The sequence below is a fragment of the Rhinatrema bivittatum genome, chromosome 4 (assembly GCF_901001135.1).
Source record: "Rhinatrema bivittatum chromosome 4, aRhiBiv1.1, whole genome shotgun sequence".
Lineage (NCBI taxonomy): Eukaryota > Metazoa > Chordata > Amphibia > Gymnophiona > Rhinatrematidae > Rhinatrema > Rhinatrema bivittatum.
In genome coordinates this window covers 182,232,317-182,258,126 of record NC_042618.1, presented here as the reverse complement: position 1 = coordinate 182,258,126, position 25,810 = coordinate 182,232,317, and the positions used below count along the sequence as shown (strand labels likewise).

The following is a 25,810-nucleotide window of genomic DNA, read 5'->3' as shown; positions in this document are numbered from 1 at the left end:
TTCTGATTAGACCATAGTTTTATCCTTTAAGGACACCATTTTTCCAATGGTTTCTTAGTAGGATTGATGGCCAAAGGAAAGAACACCATGTGATTTTTATTCCACTTTTCAGATATTTCAAAGTGGATTACATTCAGGTACTGTAGGCATTTCCCTATAATTCGTTCTGCCATCCATTGCGCCCATTACCATGCTGTAAATGGAGGCATTACTTAAGGACTTGTTATGTTTCAGATTGCATGAATAAGCAATATGCTTTGAGGACAATTTTCAATAATTTGGGCTATGTGCAAAGTACATGAGCTATTTTAGTATACTGCCCCAGTTCTCAAAGGTATTTCTGCCCTTTGAAAATGAGCAAGTGCAAAGTACGTGTGTTAAGAGTGTGTGCACTTGGTATTTGTGTGGGTGGCCAAGCAGTGGTGAAATAGTACCTATGGTTTTGCAAATACCATATACGTCTCATTTTAATGTGGCTAAAAGTATGCGTACTATGGCAGCCATGCGTCATATTTTAAGAAGGCAGTTTTCATTCCTCCCATTGCACCTGGGTAAATACCTTTGAAAATTGCCCTTCCCATATGCAATGCATATAAAATCCTCACAGATTGGGCTGCAAGTCTCTCTGAGGTTTCCATTGATGACATAGACAGCAAGAACAAAGCTCAAATCATTTCTGAGGTTGCTGAATTGCTAGAGTAGAATTATAGCTCTGTTCCATGATTGGGTGTGTCAAGTGTTTTATGTTTGATAGATGATCTACATGCACGTGCACTTCATAATTATAGATGTTGGATCTTCTCCATAATCACCTTATCTCTTTCTTTTCCCGATGCGCTTTCACATTTCTGTTTGATGAAAAGGTCACTCATGCATTTAGACATCAGTATATTAGAGCATAATGTTTTGGAAAGAAAAGATGGTAACCTTGCTTGTAGTTGGACTGTAACTAGTGGCATTGGGATTTGCACAAGGGTCTTCAGGCTTAGAGCTCTGTACTCTAATCCCTAGATTACACTATGTGCCAAGTACTTCTGAGGTGCCCAACATTAATGATATTAGGTAGGGAAGGGTTTACACTGCAGCATGTTACCTGCATGGGTTATCTATCCATCTCTTGGGGACTTGCGCATTCTTCGATTTTCTAGGTACCAGTGAAAATGTTTGCATCATGCCACTAGGTGGGCTAATGCCCTTAGTAGAAAGAAAGCTGTTGTGTGGAACAGGCATTGAACTGCACAGTGAAAGTGAAATGTGCACTCTGGAACACACTAGACTCCTACTTTGACTCTAAGAATCCACCAGATTAGCCTTGGCTTCTATCAAAAACAAAGAAATAACTTAGATTATTTGTTTCCATGTTTTATATTTAGAAACTAAAGGACATTATAAAAGTAGTAGTGTAGCTGCCATGTTACTCTGCTAGTCAAGAAACACATTAGTCTAACAAAAAGTTATAGTCTTGTATACTTTTTATTTTTTATTTGTTAACCTTTTTTCTGTGCATTTTAAAGGGTCAGTAAACATCTGCTTGAGGATAATAATACAGAAGTGTGCATAAAAATAAACCTTATAGGATGTGCTTCTCTGAAAATCAAAGTTGAAAATCTTCTAGAAATCAGAACCCTTTATTTACAGCAATTTAACATATCCTCACACAAGAACCAATTAATCTATTGACATTTGGTTGTAACTTGATTTCATAATGAAATAATGATCAATGATAAAATAAATGGTAATTTATAATTATGCATTATACTTTAAAGATTTTATATAAATTTAAGAAAAGAGCAGTGCCAAACCCACATGAGCCAAGATGAACTAGTATTTGTGGAATTAAACCAAGAAAAAGGTATTGTCTATAGCTTGTTTATTGATATTTCTATGAAATTACACCAAATGGAGTGTCTGCATTAGTTTTAATGAGCACTTAGCATATACACAGGTTTTCTGTTGTAGGTATGTAAATAATTGTAGTAGAACTGCTCTGGTGGTTTAATGCAGGGGTGGGCAAACGTCTTTTAAATAGGACCACATTACTGCTGCTTATCAGAACCAGGGCCAGGGGATGTGTCCCTCACCACTCCGTGAGTTTGGGGGGGAGGGGGTAGTGGGCAGTTACAGTGGTAATTACACCCCATAGTGAGAGGACCAAAGCAGCAAACTGGTTAGCAAAGAAAACAACATCTAAATAGTTTAAAACTCATATAGAAATGTTCCAACATCCATAAAATATTTCAACACCGACACATCAAATAATGCCGAATAATTAAAATAATTAAAACTAGTAAAGATTTAAAAACATTCTCCTCTTTCCATACCAGGTATCCTGTGATTGTCATGGATTAGCAGGCAGAGAGGAAAGACACATGCACTCTCTTTCTCTTACCCACACACACATATACACGTGTTCTCACCCTCACACACACACTGCTCTCTCTCACCCACACACACATACACAGTGTTTTCTCATCCATACACAAACGTACTATGTTCTCTCTTACCCATACACACACACATACATGCACACACAATGCTGTCTCTCACTCATACACACAGTGCTGTCTCTCACCCACACATATACATGTGCTCTCACCCACCCATAAACACATGTTCTCTCTCACCCACCCATACACACAATGTTTCTCTCACCCACACACAATGCACCTCCCCCATACACTCACACACACACACACACACACACACACACCACTGCTTCTCTCATTCACTTTTCTCTGTTTTCAGCAACAGTCTCTGTCTTCAGCCTCCGTGGACAACCCAAATGTGGCCATGATGATTAGAGCCATGCTATGCTGCTCCTCCTAATGCCCCATCTGCCAATTCTAGCAGGGTGTGATGCTACTCTTCTAAGACCATGCAGCCAGTTCCAACAAAGCTTCTCCTCTTCCTGACCCCTGGTCGCATAGGGACGCAATGCTCCTCCACTTTCTGCCTGCCAGCCATGATGCTCCTCCTCTTCCTTATGCTGTGATGCTTCTCCTCCTCTTGCTGCCTGCTGGCCATGATACTCTTCTTATGCTGCTATGCTTCTTAGCAACACATATCACTGAAAGTTAGAGACGGCTACGCCAAATTAATGGTCCTTAGGAGACTAAAACCCTTATTAACTCAAGCACACTTTCGAACAGTACTACAAGCACTAATATTTGCTAGCACAGACTACTGTAACACACTTTTCCTAGGATTACCATATACAACAATCAGACCACTGCAAATACTACAGAACTCGGCTGCCAGAATACTTACTGGAAAAGGCAGAAGAGACCATATCACCCAAATTCTTGCAGATTTACATTGGCTACCAATAGAACAAAGAGTGCAATTTAAAACGCTATGCACAATTCATAAACTAATCAATGACGAAAATGCCGATTGGCTAAACACTGCCCTATGATTGCATGTCCCCCAGAGAAATCTCAGATCAGCCAATAAAGCTCTACTAACCATCCCCTCGGTCAAAACAGCAAAACTGACCCAAGTTAGAGAGAGAGCACTATCATTGGCAGGACCTTTATTATGGAACTCATTACCACTCGAATTAAGACTAATGAAAGATTTAAAACTCTTCAAAAAGAGTTTAAAAACATGGCTCTTCAAAAAAGCCTTTCACAGTGAGGTCGATGAATAAAGAACACCTACACACAGCTGAAAGTCACCCAAAAGCATAATTGCTTACTTTATTATTAATATTATTTCATCATAATTAAGTATTAAATTAGGAGAAGGACAGTTTAGAACGTATATGATTATCCTATTAATCGTATAAATGAAAATCCCAATCCACTCTCCACATAGAGTATATTATTGAAACATGTAACTGAAAATTTATTGGCACCCTCTGGATAATTTATATACCAAACTTATTTCGTGCCTAATTGTAAACCGTTGTGATGGTGCATTACTAAAAGATGGTATAGAAAAGTTTTTAAATAAATAAATGTCTCTGCCGGCTGTCAACATCCAGGTCAATGTCATCAACAAAAGCCCACAATGTTGAGCTATTGTTGATATATTTGCAAGGAACCAGTGGGTCAGTTAAAATGGGGCAAATTGCCTATAAAGAGGGCCAAAAAAAGCCTGTAATTGGTTTAGTGAATAACATTTCCAGAGGTTTGATTACTGGGTCTGTCTTCTCCTTCTCAGGCCATCTGGGATTAGGGGAACAGCAGAAGCAGTTTATAAAAGTTTTCCAAATGACTTTTTCTGGCTCCAAGGTAACACTGAATGTGACTCTCTGCTTTTCTCCTCTCCATTGGTAGGCTCTGCATCTAATATATTAAATCAGAAGAGTCTGCATTCACTAAGGAGAAAAGGCATATAGGTATTACTAAAGACTTCAAACAGATAACATATTATCCAACGCCTACTCTTTCCTTAAAGTCAATAAGTAAGGCGCTTCGTCAAGCTTTTGCAGCTGAGCCCAATCTCTGTTGTAGAAGCAAAGATTTATAGCACTAGTCTAGCACTAATATGTTAAGACTGGATTGATAGATGAAACGCTTTTGGGGATAAGAATGTGGAGCAAGATAAAAATTGTAAGTGGCTTAGTACTGAAGTGATATGTATCATAGCCTTTGAAGAGTTTTAATAAATATCCTTTTAAGCTTGAAGAATATTGTGGAAAACACAATATACAAATGGTTGCATTACAAAACACATGTAGAAGAATATAACAGTGCTAGAAAACATCTGACTGGTGTAACCTATTAAGGTGCTTCTTAACCAGTGTGCCTTGGGAAAGTTGTCTCTTGTGCCACAGTGCTGGCAGCCTCAGATGTGATCCTTCTTCCTGGGCTCATGCTCTGTCGCTATTGGACAATATCTCAAATCTCCTGCTTGCTGCTTTAGCCTCTCTGTCCTATCCCCATGGCAACTAGACAGCAGGAAGGAGCAGGGAAGCCAGCATTGCAGCAGTGAATGGCAGAGAAATTCTCTGCTCCCTGTTCCAGCCCCTCCCCATTTCTCCACTCCCAACTGCTGCCTGGAGTACAGTGCTCTTCTCTGCTTGAACACTCATGGGCCTGGTCTTAGATGTCTGTGCTGCATCTGGAGCTCCAAGGCAAGAATGATTTGTGGGAAGGGAAGGAGGTGGTTATGAATCCTGAAAGGGAGTGAGGGGAGAAATGGGTGAATACTTGCAGTGGGGTGTGCAAAAAGGTGGCGAATATTGGGGGAGGTGAGGAGGGGATGTGAATCCTTGTGTGAGGAGGCACAGGTTGCTGGCACAATATTATGCATTGCTACTCCTGGGAGGACAAGTTGAGGAATATCAGGAGAGGAGATAAGGGTGAAGTCTGAGGATCAAGTGTGAGGGAGAAGAGGGGGGAAAATCAGGAGGGTGAAGGTGAACCAGGGATTGAGAGATTGGAAGATTGGAAGAAGGGAGAAAGGAACCTGGAGAAGAGAGAGGGTGATGGAGAGGAAAAGAGGACCCAGGATAGAGAAAGAGAGGAGGATAAGGTACTGGGAAGATGGTTGTGGAGAAATAACTGAGGATTAGGGAGAGAAAGGGAGACCCAGAATAGGGGATGAAATCTGGGGATGGAGAACCGGGGGAAGAGAAAGAACACTAGATAGGGGAGTGGGGATTGGGTGTGAGAGGGAAAAAGAGGACTGGAAAAGGAGAGAGCTGGGGGGGGGCGGCGGGGCGGTGGAGAGAGAGATGGCCTTGGATTTGGAGGGGAGGAATCCTGGAAGATAATGAAAGAGATTGAGGAGTGGAGAGAGAGGGGGGAAAAGCCTCAAGAGCAGAAAGACAGAAAAGTATTAAAATATCCACTCTGAGGAAAGAGACAGAGAAGAAGGAAAGTTGATACCAGAGAGAGAAAGAAAATAAAAAAAAGAAACAGAGAAACCAGTGAATGAGAAAAAAGATGAACCAGAAAAGCAAGCCAGAGACACTAAAGGTTGGAAACTTATTGCTATTAATAACTCATCAGTATATGACTATCCTGTGAGCCAGTTCAAATGGAAATGTCTCCCAGATAGAATTTACATGTTGGGAATAGATGGAATTTGTTGGCTAATTTTGATTTATTCTGGTCTATAATTAATTGTCTTGTATGTAGGACATACCCACCAGCATAGAAGCTTTTCTATTGGCTCAGAAATATTTTGTGGTTACAAAACTTAAAAAATATGCTTTCAAGTATATTTTGAGAGTAAATTAGTACCATTTTCCATGGGGACAGTCCCCTAGCCATAAAATAAACTACTCAATTACTACTAGCACTATAGGGAACAAGTGTCCCAGATTCATCCACCAGAACTCTGGTAATTTTACCTTCCTTCCCACTGGCAGGAGGAGATTAGCGCTTCTTACCTGTATGTGACTAGCTTCAATCTGATATTCTAATGTGTGGGATCCTGTAATCTTGCAGGACCTGCTGGTTCCACAAGTTCAGATGTCAGATTGAAGCTAGCAGAATGGGCGCACACAGGTAAAAAGAGCTCTCTTCCTGCTGATGGAAAAGGAAGGGGAGTGTAAGAATCATGGAAAATTTGGTTTGGTTTGATGTGCCTCGAGGATCGAACAAACTTGAAAGTGTGCCATGAAATAAAAAAGCTTGAGAAGCACTGATCTGTTGGACTTTGGAACACACATTGCATAATTTGCAGGTTGAATAGGAAAGGATTTGTATAATTATGCAGGAAATAATAACCAGAAAAGTATGGAAACAAAAGACAGTACTGTGTAATAACATTGCTCTGAAGTATTTGCGTGCACTCATTAATCTATCAGGATAAATAATAAGAGCCAGGCCAGCTATCAGCTTGAGCCAGGAGATTGTCAAGTATCATTGGGTGGAGGGGGTTAAGCATTTCCTTTTTCTTTAGAAGATGGCAAGAGATAACATAGTTCCTAGATATTATAAAAGAATGCAAAACATTAATAACTCATTTCAGTGACTGCATGTACAAGAGTAAGAGCATATAACACAGGCCCTTCCAAACAGGCGAATTTCAAGATGCAAGATTTATGCTTCTGTTTGTTGTTTTTCCACTCAGACACCAATCAAAAACCTTTTCCTATTAACAGCCATTTTCTGGTTGATCCTTTACTCTTTTTTTTTCAATTTCATTTTTGCTCTGACTGTTCTGCATTATGTGACAAATGTATCCAGGATAAGAACATAAGTTGCCATACTGGTCTGATCGAGGGTCCATCAAGCCCAGCATCCTGTTTCCAACAGTGGCCAATCCAGGTCACAAGCACCCAAACATTAAATAGATCCCATGCTACTAATGGACTCAGAGCATAGTTAAGCTCTGGAATTCATTGCCAGAAGATGTGGTTATGGCAGTTAGTGTAAATGGGTTTAAAAAAGATTTGGATAAGTTCCTAGAGGAAAAATCCATAAACTGCTATTAATCAATAAGGAATAGGTAGCTTGAGATCTATTTAGTGTTTGGGTACATGCCAGGTACTTGTGACTTGGATTGGCCACTGTTGGAAACAGGATGCTGGGCTTGATGGACCCTTGGTCTGATCCAGTATGTTCTTAGCAGTGGCTATTCCCTAAGTCAGCTTGATTAATAGCAGTTTATGAACTTCTCCTCCAGGAACTTATCCAAACCTTTTTTAAATCCAACTACACTAACTGTCCTAACCACATCCTCTGGCAATGAATTCCAGAGCTTAATAGTGTGTTGAGTGAAAAAGAATTTTCTCCATTTTGTTTTAAATGTGCTACTTGCTGCTTCACAGAATACCCTCTAGTCTTTCTATTATCTGAAAGAGTAAATACTGGCTATGTAGCGGCTTGAACGGGGATATTAAGCGGCATAGGCATGCCACTGAATATCCCTTGTAACTTAGCTGGATAAATAATTTCCGGCTAAGTTACTTAAATGACCATCTTTCAATTTTGGACCCTATATATTTATGGCTTTTGTTTTCGTAAGCTGCTCTGAGTCCCTCTAAGAAGAGTGGGGACATATTTGGAAATAACCTACCAGTATTGGTGATAAGAACCAAAACTATGACAGAATTTAAGCCTGCTCGAGAAAGATGAAAAGAGCAAGAATGAGATGGTTCTACTGTCAGATTATATGTGCCCAGAAGGCCAAAATGAGAAATGATGAGGCTGCCTTTCAGAGTGGCAGTACGGCTGATAAAGCCAAACCATGTGCAGTAGCACTTGGGCTTTGGTAAGTTCTCTGATTTAATTAAGGGGGAGATACTTGGGCTTTGGTATATTTTCAGATATAATAGAAGGAGAGCAAGAGGGGATGGCAAGTTTCTTAGCATGGAGTGGTTTGTCTTGGCTACACTTCCCAGTAAAGGAAAAAAAGAGGAGAAGTGATCTGCATGTGGCCAGGCTTGTATGGTTATATGGAACAATCATAATGAGGTCAAGATCCTTAGTATAACTGGGTTTAGACAACTTTCTGAAGGCAAGCTCTACTAACAGCTATTAACCAGGTAGGCTTTGGGAACACCACCTCCTATTGCCAGCAGCTGGGAATGAACAACAGAGAATGTTGTAGAGCTTTGTGTTGGGGCATGGGAGAAATTGGTCCTGGAAGGAACTAAGTGGGGACCTTGTATGCTTCATTAACTAATATGGTGAAGTACAAAGGCAAAAGACAAAAAAGATTGTCCTGAATAGGGAGAAACTTTGCAAAGTCTGTGGCTGGCAAGTGGGATGTATCCTAAGCAGAGTGGACCGAAATACTGGGCAGACTAGATGGGGCAGATGACTTTTTTCTGCTGTTTAATGTGTTACTATGAATAGATCTCTCCATCAGGATCTGTTGAGTACTTCTTTCAAGTGACCCAGATGCTGGGCTTGATGGACCATAGGCCTGATCTAGTATGACATGTCTTATGTTCTATAGCTGACAGCTGAGAAATACCATTAGCACAGTGGGCGGACATAAAGCCAATGAAAAGTGATGATCAGAACTATAGCAGTGTAAGTGATCAAGCTTTTATGGCTGTCAACCAGAAGATATACTGGTGTGGACAAAAGCAACTGGATAGACTGGTTGGGCCAAATGGTCCTCATCTTTTAGTATCTGCATTGCTACAATATTAAATGTAGCATGTTACTCTGAATACAGAATGTTAAAACAGCCTACTATATGATTTCTTCTTAAATCACACAAAAAAAAAAAAAATAGACGAGAAATATGAGCTATGTTTGTTTTTTCCTGGTTTGTTCTTTCCTAAGTGAAATATGTGTTTAAAGTTTTGAAATATTTTTTCTTTTTAATGGTACACATCACAGACTGAAGAATAACTTCAAAGTTTGGAGCATGCAGGAATCTAGTAGCACAGCAGTGTCCTACTTTCAGGGTTATAATATAATTTTGTAACTACAAAGTTAATAAGTAGTCAGAAATCTGATTGGTCTCCTTTGAAAGACTCCATGATAAGATATTTTAGAGGTTGCAGAATAGTGTGATGTATTTCCGATTTCAGTCTAGTGTTAAAAGATATGAGTGTTGAGATCTCCTCAAAATACATTTGTATCTGCACACATTTATTTATTTATAGGCCGATGGAGCGCACTGCTAGCCTGCTCTTGGATGCGCGTTTTCCCTTACCCCTTATTCAGTAAGGGGAGGAAAACGCACGTCCAACCCGCGGCACCTAATAGGGCCCTCAACATGCAAATGCATGTTGATGGCCCTATTAGGTATGCGCGCGGGATACAGAAAGTAAAATGTGCAACCAAGCCGTACATTTTACTTTCGAAAATTAGCGCCGACCCAAAGGTAGGCGCTAATTTCTTCCGGCACCGGGAAAGTGCACAGAAAAGCAGTAAAAACTGCTTTTCTGTGCACCCTCCGACTTAATATCATGGCGATATTAAGTCAGAGGTCCCGAAGTGTAAAAAAAAGTTAAAAAAAAAAAATTTTGAATCCAGCCCGCGGCTGTCGGGCCGAAAACCAGACGCTCAATTTTGCTGGCGTCCCGTTTCCGAGCCCGTGGCTGTCAGCGGGCTCGAGAACCGACGCCAGCAAAATTGAGCGTCGGCTGTCAAACCTGCTGACAGCCACCACTCCGGGCTAAAAGGAGGTGCTATGGACGCGCTAGTGTCCCTAGCGCCTCCTTTTGCCCGATTCTACCGCACCACCTCATTTGCATACTGCTCTCCTGCGTTTTTACTGAATCGGCCTGTTATTTTATATACTGTCATTCCAAGTGAAGATCACAATGGTTTACAAAAGTAACATTTGTCTTTTATGTCCTTATATTATGGTGTAACACATATTGGTCTAACACATACTTTAGTAAGATACATTTTGATATTACATATACTTTGTGAGATACATATTTTGGTAACACATGACTCTGGTGATCTGTAGGAGCCAAGGCCTTCTATGAAGAAACCGTTGTTAAAAACCTTAGCAGTATAAAAACCTAGTCAAGAGTTCACTTTTAAGAGGTAAAACACATATTCACCATCATCATTACATGGTAAAGAAATTATGAATAATAATGTCAGTTTATCAGATTATACGTTATGGTTGTTGGTATGTAACATATTTCAGTTCAACTTAGTTGTATAATGAAGAACGTGCAATAAAATTTTTATGAAAACCTTATCAGCAATGATTCAGTCAAAAGAACAATAAACTGTATTTTGTTTTATCTTCAATCATTTTTATTTCTCATTCCAAGATGATGAGTCAATTTATTTTAAAGAGCCTTGATAGCTGACAGGCAACACCAGGAAAAATTAGACGGTGATATAACAATCCTAGAGGAATTTCCTTATGAAATAAATGAACAATTATAAAACATTGTGAATCTCAAGGTACAGTTATCCTTACCCTCAATATTTACCGTAAGTAATAATGACTGACAAAAAAGGGCCAATAATGCTCTGGTGGTCAGAGATGAACACCCAAGGCAACTAGGCCATTAAGAACTGGATATATCCAAACCTAGCTGACATTATAATCTCCCAACATAAATTTTACATGAAAACAAAGCTAGAATAAATCTTTAGTTTAATTTTCAAATGCTTCACAATTGGCCTAATGAACATTCTGTTTAAATTAAAAGTCCTTTAATAGTGAGATAATAGATGTCTAAGTAAACAGAATATTGGGTGTAATCCATTCATAATTCAGCATTCCTAATCCATCATGCTGTTAATCTTTTGATGCTTATAAATTGTTTAACAAATGCTTATTCCATCTTTACCAGTCCATGTAGGTGCCAGCAGTCCCAGCTTGGACCTCTACCATCTCAACAAAAATCCTGGAAGCTCTCTCCATATAGAGGGAAATGCTGGAACTCTAGAAGAAGCTTATTGGCATAAGGGTTGGACTAGAGGGGAACAATGATACAGTTGGGGAAGGAACAACTGTGTTGGAGAGGCCAAAATTGTAGTACACATGGAACTGAGCATAGAAACATGGAAAGAAAATAGAATAGGTAAAGAGATTGGGCTAGAGAGAGGGATGGGGAGTAAATTAAGAAACAGAGAGAGGAACATGAAGAAAATGGAAGGACAAAGAATGGATGCAAGATTGTAAAAAAGGAAGATAGGTGAAGATTAAAGAGATTACCAATTTATTTATTTTTTTTACAGAAAAAAAAGAACAGGTTTAAAAAAAAAGAAGGGCGATAGAGAGTTTGAAAAGAGGAGTCACTGAAGTTGGAAGATAAGGTGCGAGATTACAAGAAAATGGATAGAAAAAAATCCATAAGAATAGAAAGAAGGGTTGCAATGCAGAAAAGAGACTATTGGAAAGGGGTCAGTCATGGTGCTCAGAAATGGGCACAGAAAATAGTGTAGACAAAGCGTAGTGCCGTAGACAGGCCATGCACAAACAATGCAGAAGAAGGAGATCATAGGCCCAGGCAACGAGACTAGGAGACAGAGGAGAAACAGAACAGTGACCTTAGACATCAAGCTGGAGAAATGGAGGCCAAACAACACAGGTTAGCTGTAATGCTTTATTTAGTATACAGTACTTTAGCCTGGACTTTTAAACCTTGATAGATAGAAAAGTAAAATAAAACTAATAAGTATGCATTATTTAAACTAAATTCTCATTTGACAAGTGTTCAGAAGTGTGAAAAATACTGAGGATAATTTTCAAAATAATTTGTCTGGGTAACTAAGCAGAGTTGCTTACCTGTTAACAGATGTTCTCCTAGGACAGCAGGATGTTAGTCCTCACATATGGGTGATATCATCAGATGGAGCTCGGCACAGAAAACGTTTGTCAAAGTTTCTAGAACTTTGCCTAGGCACATGAGTATGCCACTATCCATGCGTCCACGTGGGGTCCCTCTTCAGTCTCATAATATAGAATTACGAAAAAATAAAATAAACTGAACAGAAACCCAACTCCACGGGGTGGCGGGCAGGTTTCCTGATGACTAACATCCTGCTGTCCTAGGAGAACACCTGTTACAGGTAAGCAACTCTGCTTTCTCCTAGGACAAGCAGGATGGTAGTCCTCACATATGGGTGAATCCCTAGCTAAAGGCTGCTCCCGAAAACAATAGGACCAATGGCATCAAACCAAATGCCAACGGGCAAAACAACACTGCTGCTGCTGGTAACAGAGGGAGTCAGCCTGAACCCGAACAATGGGCTTGATGCAAAAAGAGTTAGGTTTAAATAGCTGAAAGAGATTCCAGAGGATGGATTGGCTGAACTGTTGTTGTGGCAGCCATCCCTGTCCAGACAGTAGTGTAAGGCAAAGGTGTAGAGGGAACTCCATGTCGCAGCCTTTCAGATTTCATCCATGGGGACCACTCACAAGTGGGTCACCGAAACTGCCATGGCTCTAACAGAATGAGCCCTGACATGGCTCCCAAGCTGCAGTCCAGCCTGCACATAGCACAAAGAAATACAATCTGCTAGCAAGGTGGATAGAGTCTGTTTGCCAACAGCAACTCCCAAACAGGTTTTGTCAAAAGAGACGAAGAGTTGCGTTGATTGCCTGTGGCCTGCTGTCCATGCCAGGTAAAAGGCTATGACTCTCTTGCAATTCAGACTGTGCAGAGTCTGTTCACCCTGGTGTGAATGTGGCTTGGGAAAAAAGATAGGCAGGACGATGGATTGATTCAGATGGAATTCCATGACCATCTTTGGCAGGAACTTAGGGTGCGTATGCAGAACCACCCTGTCGTGAAAAAACTTCATATAAGGTGGTTATGACACTAAAGCTTGAAGTTCACTTACTCTGCACGCTGAGGTGACCAGTACCAAGAAGATGACCTTCCAGGACAAATGTTTCAGGTCACAGGAGCAAGGGAGGCTCAAACAGAGCCTTCATAAGCTGGGCCAAGACCACGTTGAGGTCCCAGGAGACAGCGGGGGGGGGCCCTTAGGGGTACCTTCAGCTGAAACAGGGCTCGCACAAAATTGCCCCACGATAGGCAGCATCGAAACGGGTGAACCATCCACCCCTCGGTGATAGGCCCTAATAGGACTGAGATGGACTCTGACGGAATTTGTCTTCAGGCCAACCTCTGAGAGGTGCAGAAGGTAATCAAGAGGTTTCGAGGTGGAATAGGAAAACAGATCCAAACCATGGCGCTCACACAAAATGAAGAACCTTTTCCACTTCAGACCGTAAAACTTCCTAGTGGAAGGCATCCTGGAATCCACCAGAACCTCTCAACATCCAAGCCATTAGGGACAAGGCCTGGATGTTGGGATGGTGCAGCCTGCCCTGATCCTGTGTGATGAGGTCTTGGGAGGTCCCCAGACTGGTTCCCACGGGGAAAGATCCTGCAAGAGCAGGAGCCAAATCTGTCTCAGCCAACACAGGGCAATGTGAATCATAGTTTCCCAGTCCTGTCAAAGCTTCAGTAGAGTCTTTGACACTAGTGGAAGCAGAGGATATGCATACAGGAAGCCCTTGCTCCAATGGCAGGCAAAGGCATCTGATGCTGGTTTGCTGTTCCCCCTGAAAAGGGAGTAAAACTGATTCATCTTCCTGTTGTAGGGGGAAGCGAAAAGATCTACATCCAGGATTCCCCAGAGCTGGAAGATCGAAACCATGACCTCCTGCTTCAGGGACCACTCGTGTGGTCAGAAGGAACGACTCAGATAGTCTGCCACCACATTCTCCAACCCAGGTAAGTACATGGCACAGAGCAGGATGCCCTGGAACAGAGCCCACGACCAGATCTGGACCGCTTCCTGACAAAGGAAGAATGACCTTGTGCTTTCCTGCTTGTTCAGGTACCACATCGCCTCCTGCTTGTCAGTCTGAACCAGGACCACTTTGTTTGCTAGGCGATCCCGAAACGCCCAAAGTGCATACTGGATCGCTCAGAGCTCCAGGAAGTTTATCTGGCACTGCTACTCCTGTATCATCCACCAACACTGGGTGTGGAGACCCTCTACATGGGCACCCCAGCCCAGGTGGGAAGCCTCCATGGTAAGGATGATTTGAGCAGGGGAAAGCTGAAAAGAGACCCCAACCACCAAGTTAGAGTCCCCCACCACGACAAGGACTCCCGGAAAGGTGCAACAACAGGTCCTGGGTGGCCTGACGCCATTGGGACTGTAGAGTCCACTGCGCCCTGTATATGCAGACGAGTGAATGGAGTGACATGGACGGTCGCAGCCATGTGCCCCAACAGCTGCAGCATGTGGTGCGTGGAGACCTGGTGACTCTTAGAGATTGCTTCCGCCAGGGACACTATGGTGAGTGCCCGAGGCCGGGGCAAGAATGCCTGAGCTGCGTCAAATTGGGCACCAATATAGTCCAGCTGCGGGGATGGAACTAGCTGAGACTTCGGATAATTGATCAGAAAGCCCAGGGTCTCTAATACTGCGATGGAGCACCCAGTGAGACCATCTTGAACTTTTCATGTTCCAGGAATTTGTTAAAGGCCCTCAGGTCCAGAATAGGATGGAGGCTTCCTGTTTTCTTTGGAATCAGGAAATACTTGGAGTAGAAGCTGTTGCCCCGCTACTTTGACAGAACAGGCTTGATTGTCCTGGCTGTCTGAAGGGTGGAAAGCTCCATCAACAGTATTTGCTGATCCGCTGCAAACCCACATGAGGGGCACAGAGGAGGGTCTGAAGGGACCTGCTGGAGATTTAACCGGTACCTCCGAAATCAATGGACAGTACCCACTGATCCGAGGTGATAGCCAGCCATCGTCATGGGTAGGGGTGGCTGGCTTACACGCCCTCTCAGCCAGTCAAAACCCAGTGACAGGGCTCTGCTGGGGCGCAGGCTGTGTCCAAGGAGAATGGGGCTGCTGAAGGTGCGTCCTCGGTCCCACTCATTGAGGCCTTGGTCTGGCCGCCGGGGGTAGTATTTCCTCAGGTGGTAAAAAGAATGTTTGGGTTCTTGCCTCGAGGATTTCTTGCTAGTGGACTGTGGGTCAGATGTGCTGGTCGAAAGATGTTGAAGGGTCTCATGATGATCCTTCAGCTGTGCCACTGCCTCCTTAATTTTATCTCCGAAGAGATTCTCTCCGGTGCAGGGCGAGTCTTCTAGGTGCTCCTGTACCTCTGGACAGAAGTCCGAGGCCTGAAGGTAGGCCATGCGTCGAGCGCCTATGCCTGCCACAGCTGCCGTCACCGCCATCTCAAATATATCATAGGCAGACCAGACCTCATGCTTGTCACACTCCAAGCCCTGCTGTACTACCTTTAGAAAGTCCTCCTGCAGCAGCTGGAGGACTTTCTAAAGGTAGTACAGCACCAGATCCTAAACCCGCTTCCAGAGGTTCCTGGAGTACTGGCTCATATAAAATTGGTAACCAGCATTACGTTCCGCCTGCATGGAGCCTTGGAAGACCTTACTTCCCAGGGCATCCAGGGCCCTATGTTAACGGCCTGGAGGAACTGAAGAGTGGGTCCAAGACCTCTTGAGAACATAAGAACATAAGAAATGCAATACTGGGTCAGGCCAAGGGTCCATCAAGCCCAGTATCCTGTTTCCAACAGTGGTCAATCCAAGTCACAAGTACCTGGCAAGTACCCAAACAGAGGATCACAGGCTACTATTGCTTATTAATTATCATCATAGCAGTTTATGGATTTATACTCTAGGAACTTATCCAAACCTTTTTTAAACCCAGTTACACTAACTGCTGTAACTACATCCTCTGGCAATGAATTCCAGAGCTTAACTATGCACTGAGTGAAAAAGAATTTTTTTCGATTTGTTTTAAATGAGCTGCTTGCTAATTTCATGGAGTGCCCCCTGGTCCTTATCTGAGAGAGTAAATAACTGATTTACATTAACTTGTTAAAGTCCTTTCATGATTTTGTAGACTTCTATCATATCCCCCCTGTCGTCTCTTCTCCAAACTGAACAGCCCTAACTTCTTTAGCCTTTCCTCATAGGGCAGCCATTCCATGGCCCTTATCATTTTGGTCGCCCTTCTCTGCACTTTCTCCAGTGCAGCTATATCCTTTTTGAGATGTGATGACCAGAACTGCACACGGTATTCAAGGTGTGGTCTCACCATGGAGCGATACAAAGGCATTATGACATCCTCAGTTTTATTTTCCATTCACTTCGTAATAATTCCTAACATTCTGTTTCTTTTTTGATCGCCTTAGCAAACTGGGCTGACTTCAATGTATTATCCACTATGACACCTAGATCTCTTTCCTGGGTGGTAACTCCTAAGATAGAACCTAACATTGTGTAACTACAGCAAGGGTTATTTTTTCCTATATACATCACTTTGCACTTGTCCATGTTAAATTTCATCTGCCATTTGGAAGCACAATCTTCCAGTCTTGCAGGATCATCTTGCAATTCATCACAATCCGCTTGAGATTTAACTACTTTGCATAATATTGTATCATCTGTAAATTTGATCACCTCACTCATTGTACCCCTTTCCAGATCATTTATAAATATATTAAAAAGCACCAGTCCAAGTACAGTTCCCTGAAGCACCAGTCCAAGTACAGTTCCCTGAAGCACTCCACTGACCATTTAATCATACTCTCTGTTTCCTGTGTTTTAACCAACTTGCAGTCCACAAAAGGACATCACCTCCTATCCCATGACTTTTTAGTTTTCTTAGAAGTCTCTCATGTAGGACTTTGTCGAATGCCTTCTGAAAATCGAAATACACCACATCTGCCGGTTCACCTTTGTCCTCATGTTTATTCACCCCTTCAAAAAAATGTAGGAGATTTGTGAGGCAAGACTTCTGTTGGGTAAAGCCATGCTGGCTGTGTCCCATCAAACCATGTCTATCTAAATGTTTTGTAATTTTATTGTTATTTAACAGTTTCCACGATTTTTCCCTGCACTGAAGTCAGGCTCACTGGTCTATAGTTTCCCGGACCACCCCTAGATCCCTTTTTAAATGTTGGGGTTACATCAGCTATCTTCCAATCTTCAGGTACATCGGATGATTTTAATGTAGAAACTGACACCGCTCAAACCCCATGGTAGGCTGCACCAGGTACACAACATTGGTCTTCTGGTTCACCGGGGGTACCAAAATAGGGTGCTCCCAAAGCCAGACAAACAGTTCCTTAAAAATGTCATGTGCAGGCACAGCCACCACCTCCTTAGGCAGGGCCACAAATTGGAGGACCTGTAGCATTTTGTGTCTGTAGTCCTCCTCCATCACGAGCTGGAACGGGACTGACTCTGCTATGGCCCACACAAAACCAATGAATGTCAAATCCTCGGGAGATCTACGCCGCTTCTCCAGAGGCGACGGCTCAGAGGGCAGGTCCTCGGAATTCTCTGAAGAGGTCATGGACGTCTCATCCTTCCAGGGGTCATACGGAGCATTCTCCTCACTCAGGCTGCCCGGGGATCCCAGTGGAGGAGCCTGAATAACACCCCTAGGCCGGGACCCTGAAGGCACCAAGAGACCGAAGGGCATCGGGGGCATGGAAGGCACTGGCAGCCCAGCAGGTACCAGGGGCACCAAGGAATCCGATGGGGTCTCGAGCAACATCGGCTGCGGGGCCAGCTGCAGAGACACCGAAGGCCCTTCCTCATCCGTGGAATCAGCCATCGTAAAGCCTCCACTCGAGGCACCTTTGGTGTCCCCAGGGGCATCAAGGGTGCCTGGGGCACCAGCAAGGGCTGCGTCGTCAGCACATCTAGGAGCAAATCTAAGCGCTCCAATAATGGTGCCAGCATCAACGGAATGAGTTTCAGCGACAGTGGTGGCTCCGATGGGGCCGGCGACTCAATGCCTTGTAGGGCTCGCCCAACTAGCAACCGGACTCTGCATTCCAACTCCTCAAATGCTGACGAAGACAAGACAGCTTGAGGAGGAGGAGGCAAAACCAGCCTCAAGCGAAACCGGTACCCAGCACCGGAACTGGTGAGGATCACCTCAGGCCCTTGGCCTTGATAGAGGTTGATGCCCCCTCGGACTGGGGCCACTTCATTTGCACCTCAGCTGATGCTGGAGCCTTCCCAAGCTTGGAAGCGAGGATGGCGACTGGTGACAGTGCTTCCTCGACCTCCTACGGTACTTGGCCCGGTCTTTCCCTGTTGCTGAGGGAGATGGCAATGAACCAGACCTGGATCTAGCGGAAATAGAAAGAGGCCATTCCTCAGTGCCCACCTCGACTTAAGAACCCATCAACGGAGAAGCTAACATGGGACCAGTAGCCCCCGGTCCCTCCGTACCCCGAGGCATCGACGCCCCTGATGCCGACGAGGCCTCAGAACTCCTGGGACCAAACAGCTCCTCCATTTTGTCAAGGCGTGCCCGGCACCCTTTGGGGATCCTCTGGGTGCAAAACGCACACCCGTGGATGTTGAGTGAAACCCCAGTCACAAAATACAGACCTCGTGGGGGTCTGTAATGGACATAGTCCGGGGGCACTGGAGGCATCGGCAAAAGCCTGAGGACACCATCGGAAAAAACAACCAGCGTGCGGTCGATGGCACATCGGAAATAGACGGCTAAGAATGTATACACTTACCTCGACACCCGCTAACTTAGGCCAGGAGATCAAAGGACCCGGCACGATAAACTGAGAAAAATGTGTACTCGATGGAAGTAGTTTTCTAGGAAACATAGAAACTTAGAAATGATGGCAGAAGAAGGTCAATCGGCCCATCCAGTCTGCCCAGCAAGCTCCCACACTTATTTTCCCATACTTATCGGTTTCACTGACCACCAAGTTCAGGGCCCTTGTTGGTAACTGTTTGATAAAAATAGATCTTTCTCACCCAATATGGGGTTTGAACCCATGAGCCAGAGATTAAAGGTCTCATGCTTTACCATTTGAGCTACTCAGGCTTAAAGAAGACTTCAGGGGGTATTCTGGGAGGTCCTAAGTTATCCGTCTATCTTAGCCAATTTTCACGACGTCACGCCCGCCCATCCATGTGCTTTCATTAGCTGGAGCGCCCAAATTGACGGGCGCTCAAGCCAATGTAAGCACATGGACGGGCGGGCGTGACGTCACGGCGGGCGTCACGCACACCCGTCCATGTGCTTTCATTGGCTTGAGCACCCAAATTGATGGGCGCTCAAGCCAATGAAAGTATGCTTCGCTTCGCTCCACTCGCGCCGTGACTGGAGAGGGCACAGAACAGTGGGCTCTCACCTGACTTCACAACCTTCAGATGAGGGCTGAGCCAGGAGAACCGGGACCTGCGCGGGGGGGGGGGGGGGGAACCGCTGCAGGACGGCAGAGAAGGGAAGGGGCTGAAAGCAACAAAAAGTAAGTTTTCATGGGTTAAAGTTTAGATCCACTTCCTGGTGCCTGTCATTTCAAATGTCATTTGAAATGACAGGTACCAGCGCACCCAGGATACTGTATAGGTGCTGTATTAAGCACCTATACAGTAAAATGGGTTGCGCGGGCCTAACGAGTCACAGACGCTTCTTGGACGCGGCTTGCATTTGCAAGCTATTTAAATACAGTATCAAGCGGTAGGTGAGCAGGACTGTGCGTGCGGCAAACGCGGGTGCGCCCGGCACTACGCAGCTCTTCCTACCGCTCCTTACTGTATCGGCCCGTGTGTGAGCTCCACATCCACGAGACAGCTTCGAGGAAAAGAAAAGACTGAAGAGGGACCCTGCATGGATGCATGGATAGTGGCATGCTGGGCATGCTCAGTGTGCCTAGTCAAAGTTCTAGAAACTTTGACAAAAGTTTTCCATGCTGGGCTCCATCTGATAATGTCACCTATATGTGAGGACTACCATCCTGCTTGTCTAGGAGAGAGAAATTACCGGGGTAAATTCCCTAGGCTGCCTTTCTCTCAGTGGACAGAAATATGTGTCTGCTTTCATAGTGCTGAGGTGGGGGATGGGTGGGAGAGGTGGAGGATTTCCCTGCAGGTGTAAAGTTCATGGGTCTTTTTGTACCCACAGTGTTTGCCAGCTTGAAATTTCCAATGGAAAGTCTGCAAGGGGTTTCCTTTGAAAATTAGCATACAGGTCCCCGCAGATCTGCAGACTGGGAAGTTTTAAAATTGCCCCCATTGTGTCCAGAGATTCTGATTCATCAACATGGTGCACTGTCATGCAGATATTAAATGGGCATCATGCTACAACCGGCCTAGACAACTCTGGTCCTGGAGTTCCACAGAAAGGCCAGGTTTTCAGGACACTTCCAGTGAATATGCATAAGATATATTTGCATACCCTGGAGGCAGTACTTGCAAATACACCGCATGCATATTCATGGTGGAGATCCTGAAAACTTGAGCAGTTTATAGCACTTCATTTATTTAGATTCTGTTTGCTCCTTTTCATTGGTAGCACAAGGTGAGTTACATTTAGATACAGTAGCTATTTCCCTGTTCACAGAGAGCTTATAATCTAACATTGTACCTTTTTAACTTTGTCTAGCAGGTTATTTCATATGTGCAGCCCATTAAATTAACATATTGAGCTGTAAGATCCTCTTTTGATAGACCGTTTTCTATCAAAGCAGTTTAGGAGGAAAACTGGGAGTAGTATTATCAGCTAGATGCAAAGGTTAAAAGGGATAATGGTGCTTTCTTATTGCTCTACTTGTCACTCAGTGAGCTGTTTTTTCTGTATAATAGCATCTGTCATTGCTACAGTATGCTAGAAAGTTCACAATCTACCACCATGCCCCTTGTTAAATTATTTTAAGTAAACAGACTCGACTCATGCAGAGCAGAGCTTGCAAGAGTTCCTTAATATTAAATTAGTAGCATATCGCTAAGAGATGTTCTTCCAGTCCTGCTTTTCTAACTTTGATCCCATTGGATTTCACCAGATAACTAGCATCAGACTGCATTAAATCAAGACTAAAATGCAGACTCATGATGGCAGGGACTTAAGCTGGCATCATTTGACACTATTTGGGGTTTGTTCTGTTAAATAATTTGTCCCTTTATATGCTGCTAATTCAGAAACCACCTTGGTTGTTACTTCATGATTGGTGTCTTTTGAGAATCTGATCTTTTCCAGCAGCAACACTGAGCATGAATGGAAAATAAATTCTAGGGCATTCCAAAAATATCAGCCTTTGAACAGATGTATCCCAAAGAGCCACATTTTTGCGGCATAAGGAGGAGCCTTATGTCCCCTAGCTTCCACCAGGGATATTGCTTCTGCTTCTTTAATGTAGCAAACCCAAATTTCTGGCCCCTCGCCTTTAAAACCTCACCATATTTCCTTCTTTCCCAATCCTAGGATTGTCTTTAACTATACCCTAATTTTACGGTTTTCATTTGAACACCACCACTGCAGAACACTCTAAAAACCTGTCTCTCGAGGATGGTTTTATAATGAGGATGAGGTGGTTTTGCATTTCTTTAAAGCATTTATTATTGTGAGCGGGAAGAACTTGGTGTTGGTGGTGCTTGGCAGTCCCAATGATGTAAAGCATATATCATCCACAAATTTCCTTCACAAGCCTTGTCAGTTGTACATTGGTACAAGGCGTAGAATCTGCTAGGTACATCATTATATCTGCAGAGAACGTGGCCTACCCGCTGAAACTGTCAGTTCTTAATGGCTTTAATTATGGTTTAATGATATATGGATAGACACATTCCTTGGCAACATGGAAAGACAGTCTTTTTTAAGCTTAAACTTCACTAGTAAACATCAGATGAGATGAAAGCTTTCTGCAGACTCCTCCCAGACAAATAGAAAAACAAAAATTAACCACACTGGGAGAGCATTCAAAATTCAAACTTTTAAAGAACAGTTTCCAGCTTACTATTTCAGCACCCCAGTACCTGAGACAAAGCACATATTCTAGCCTAACATAGGGTTAGGCTAGAATATGTAAAAACTGCATTGGTTGTTTAACACATTTTCAGATTTTTTTAAAATTTTAGTACAGCTAAAAATGAGACTGCCAGAGCCATGCGTAACACAGGAAAGCAGTAAGTAAGCTTCTCCACACAGCTGGGCTATCTCAATTCTGACTTCCGTCATCACCAGTGCATTTACAGTGGAGGGTTTTTCCTGAGCAAAGATTGCTAATTGTGCTAAATTATTTAGTGGATTTATAATATGGAAAAGCATCAACTAGGGACTGGGCTGAGACTGCCCTACTTACTTTTCTACATGACCTAAGCCAGATCTGAACTGAGACCACCAGACGTGAAAGGTTAAAATATAGTGTATTCAGCGTAAAGCCATACGCTCTGTGTATTGTGCAGTACTGCAAATGTTCATTTAAAAGTGATAATGTTCACTTGCTAGGATTGAGCCATAATGGCTATGTCACATGAACCCACTTCATCTCATTCTATTTGTCACATCCCATTCTATTATTCTGAAAATAACTGGTCCCAGAAGGTTAACGGAATTAGCGTAGAGTTACATTTTAACAGTGACTTTACTGTAGAATTTATATTGATAGAGGTTACTATCACAAGTTCTATCTATCTCTTAGTCCATTATCACACTATAGTGTTTTATCTCTTCATTTACAGCATACCTGCCAATTGATCCCTAACTACCTGTGTGATTTTAAGCCAGTCATGTTATTTTAAACTCCCTTTGTAATGTTTTCTGCCCTATGATCTTCCTTATCTTTTCAAGAAAGTAAAACTACAGCTATCTCATCGCCTTGAGATGCAAGTTGAAAATAAGCACTAACTCAAAATCACACAGGTTACCTAAGGATTCCCTTGACACTTATGCTATAGAGGTAGGTTGCTTGTACTTTAAGATTCCGAAAATTCTATGTTATTTGTTCCTGCATCTATGTTGACATTTTGTTCCCAGTAGTTTCTCCTAGCTTAGTAGGAACCAGGGCTGGGATCTACCACCATGAAACTTCATTTATATCCACCCAGAGATTTTTTTTCGTATGGTAGTAGACCCACTGTTTCTATTCTCATCTTGCAGCAGGGCTACTTCTAGAATCCTGTATCATGGGCTCTTAGTCCATCCATCACAACTCCCTCCCTCTAGGGACTGAGAGTACCACCTCCATCCCCAGCCCCAGATGACCAGGGCTGCAGAAGGTCTGATCTGGGAATCAAAGCAAGAATCTTCTGCATGGAAGGTTGCAGCACAACCACTGAGCCCTCGGCCTTTCAGCCACATTTAATATGCAATTATCTTGATCAAACCATTGCTGGCGATGCAGAAAAAGATAGTATCATTTAGTTGATATTTCTGTTTTATTTTAGACTATCTGTGATTTGGAGAATCAAATGCACATGCTAAGAGAAGAGCTGATACAAGTAAACTCTCAACGGAAACAACAGTTGGTAGAACTTGGTCTTTTACGAGAAGATGAGAAGCAGAAGGCTGCTCGGGAGCATGAAACTGCTCTCAACAAGCTTAAAACTGAGATGGAAAAGATGAAGATGGACTTGCAGAAGAAACATGCATCAGAAACAGAGATAACATTGGAAAAGGTAGGTAGGTTGAGCAGTGTGTGTTGATTTACTTCTTTATTTTAGGGTTTTGCATGGTACTCTGCCCAAGGCACCTCACAGTGGCAATTCCACAAGATTGCATTTTCATAATTCACCTACTGTATTGGTGCATCTTAAGCCCTCTAGATTTAAAACAGTTGTTTCTTTGTAAACTGGACTTTGGCCCCAAATTCTGAATTGTTAGATTCAAATGTCAGCCTTAGGATGATTTAATAAACCATTTTTATCTGTACTAGGAGTGCCTGGCTTCTCTCTCCTTTGGCACATTCTCGGGGATTTTACTGGGACTTCCTTCAGTTTTGTTAGCTAGGAACAATCAGAGTTTTTTTTAATTTTTTAACTTATTTCTTTTAACTCATTTCTTATTTTTTCTTCTTCTTTAAAGTCTCTTTTGCAAACTAGATTTTTACCTGACAGATCATGGAAGCTTATTAGTCATGTCTGTTCTTGTGGCTATAAGCTGGGACTCGCCTATTACTTCAAAATTTGGCTAAAAGTGAAATCAGTATAAAAAGAATATAAATGATAGAGCTTAGAGTAGTTTGTTTTTACATTGTAAAAGGTAAAATAAGGGTTTTGGATAGGGGAGTGCTTTCATCAAAATGGGAAATTTTAGCATTTCATTATGTTTTTAAAATGAATCAAGAAAAACTAACATAATTGTGTTTGTTCCTCTTTTTTTTTTTCTTTTTGGTTTTTTTTTACGTGTCCAGTCCCTTGCATAAAAAAACCTCTCTCATCCCTTTCTCTGATGTATCCAGTCTCCCCTGGACCCTCTTACCCCATGAAATCTTTAAAATACTGTTAAATCTTCACAGGGCACGCATGATCTCTCTCTCCTGCCTAACCACTTCTATTTCATATGGTGGCAGTAGATCAGGGCCAGTGCCATTGTTACTTCTGTACAACATGGTGCTGATCACCAGGCCATATGATTTTGGATAATGACTGGAAATACTGATGACTAGTTTTTTATTTATTTAGATTTAGCTAACGCCTTTTCATTGGTGGATAAAGGCAGGTTACATTCAGTACTAATAAGAATAGATCGTGTTGGAACCACATCATTAGTCTGATACTGCGAGCGACATGGCAGCTATACAAAGAAATGTATGTTACACCAATATTTAATATGGGATCTTTTCAAAGACAGAACATATTGTTTTTAATTTTTCTTTTCATTAAAATTGAAAGTCAGGGTTTGAGCAGATGGCCCAGCAGAAGTACTGTGTGCTGCTGTGTCAGCAACCTGGGTCCAATTCCTAGATTCTGCTTCTGCTCCTCAAGCCAGTAAAAACAATTTAGGGTATGGACAAGCATGATCAGATGTGATAATGTGGTATAATATAGGCTCCCTACAGCTTGTTATAGCAGACACTGAGATCCCTTGCACAGTATTGACTCTACTGATGCATGTCTCTTCTGTAACAAATTTGCCTCTCTTCCATGCAAGAGAATCCTCTGTCCTAGCATTCTCTGGCAACACCACTGCAGTATGAATCGCAGCTCAGTAACATTATATGTTTTGTGTTTCCTGATTTCCATATAATGGGTCTGTTCGCTGGACAGATGAATTGGCCTGAGATCTCAAGCTGTTAGTTAAAGTGCTTAGACTATAACACAGATTTTTGATGGCAGGTTGTATAAAGTTTGGACTTGCAAATCAAAGCAAAATTCCTAATATCTTTTGCTAGCATGTATTCATAGGAGCCTACTGTAAAGACATATACAGTTAGTATGCAAGTGTCAATGACAGAACTGTTTAAACTGAAAAATTCACTATGGACACAGTTTTCAATAGAGAGAGCGCCTAACAAAGCAAACTGATATGTTAATATTTTAAATTGCTTATTAGGTATAATTAGGTATTTGCATGCTTAATTAATGAAACATTCCTGCCTTTCTTGGATGGAAACACAGTTCTGTGGACCGATTAAGCCAGAAGATAAAGATTCTGCTGTGTTTGTGTAATTAATTCATTTATATATTTATATAATGCTTTTAACTA

The 25,810-nt window shown here is 42.7% G+C and overlaps 1 protein-coding gene across 6 annotated transcripts in view; it reads left to right on the top strand.

The window, feature by feature from the left end:
• Positions 1–25,810, top strand: part of CEP112 (centrosomal protein 112) — a 1,022,051-nt gene that overhangs the window by 716,139 nt on the left and 280,102 nt on the right. For all 6 annotated transcript variants that reach the window (XM_029599329.1, XM_029599330.1, XM_029599331.1 and 3 more), the window contains one exon: positions 23,551–23,781. In XM_029599329.1, coding sequence (XP_029455189.1) covers positions 23,551–23,781 — 231 coding nt within the window. The remainder of the gene's footprint in view (positions 1–23,550; positions 23,782–25,810) is intronic.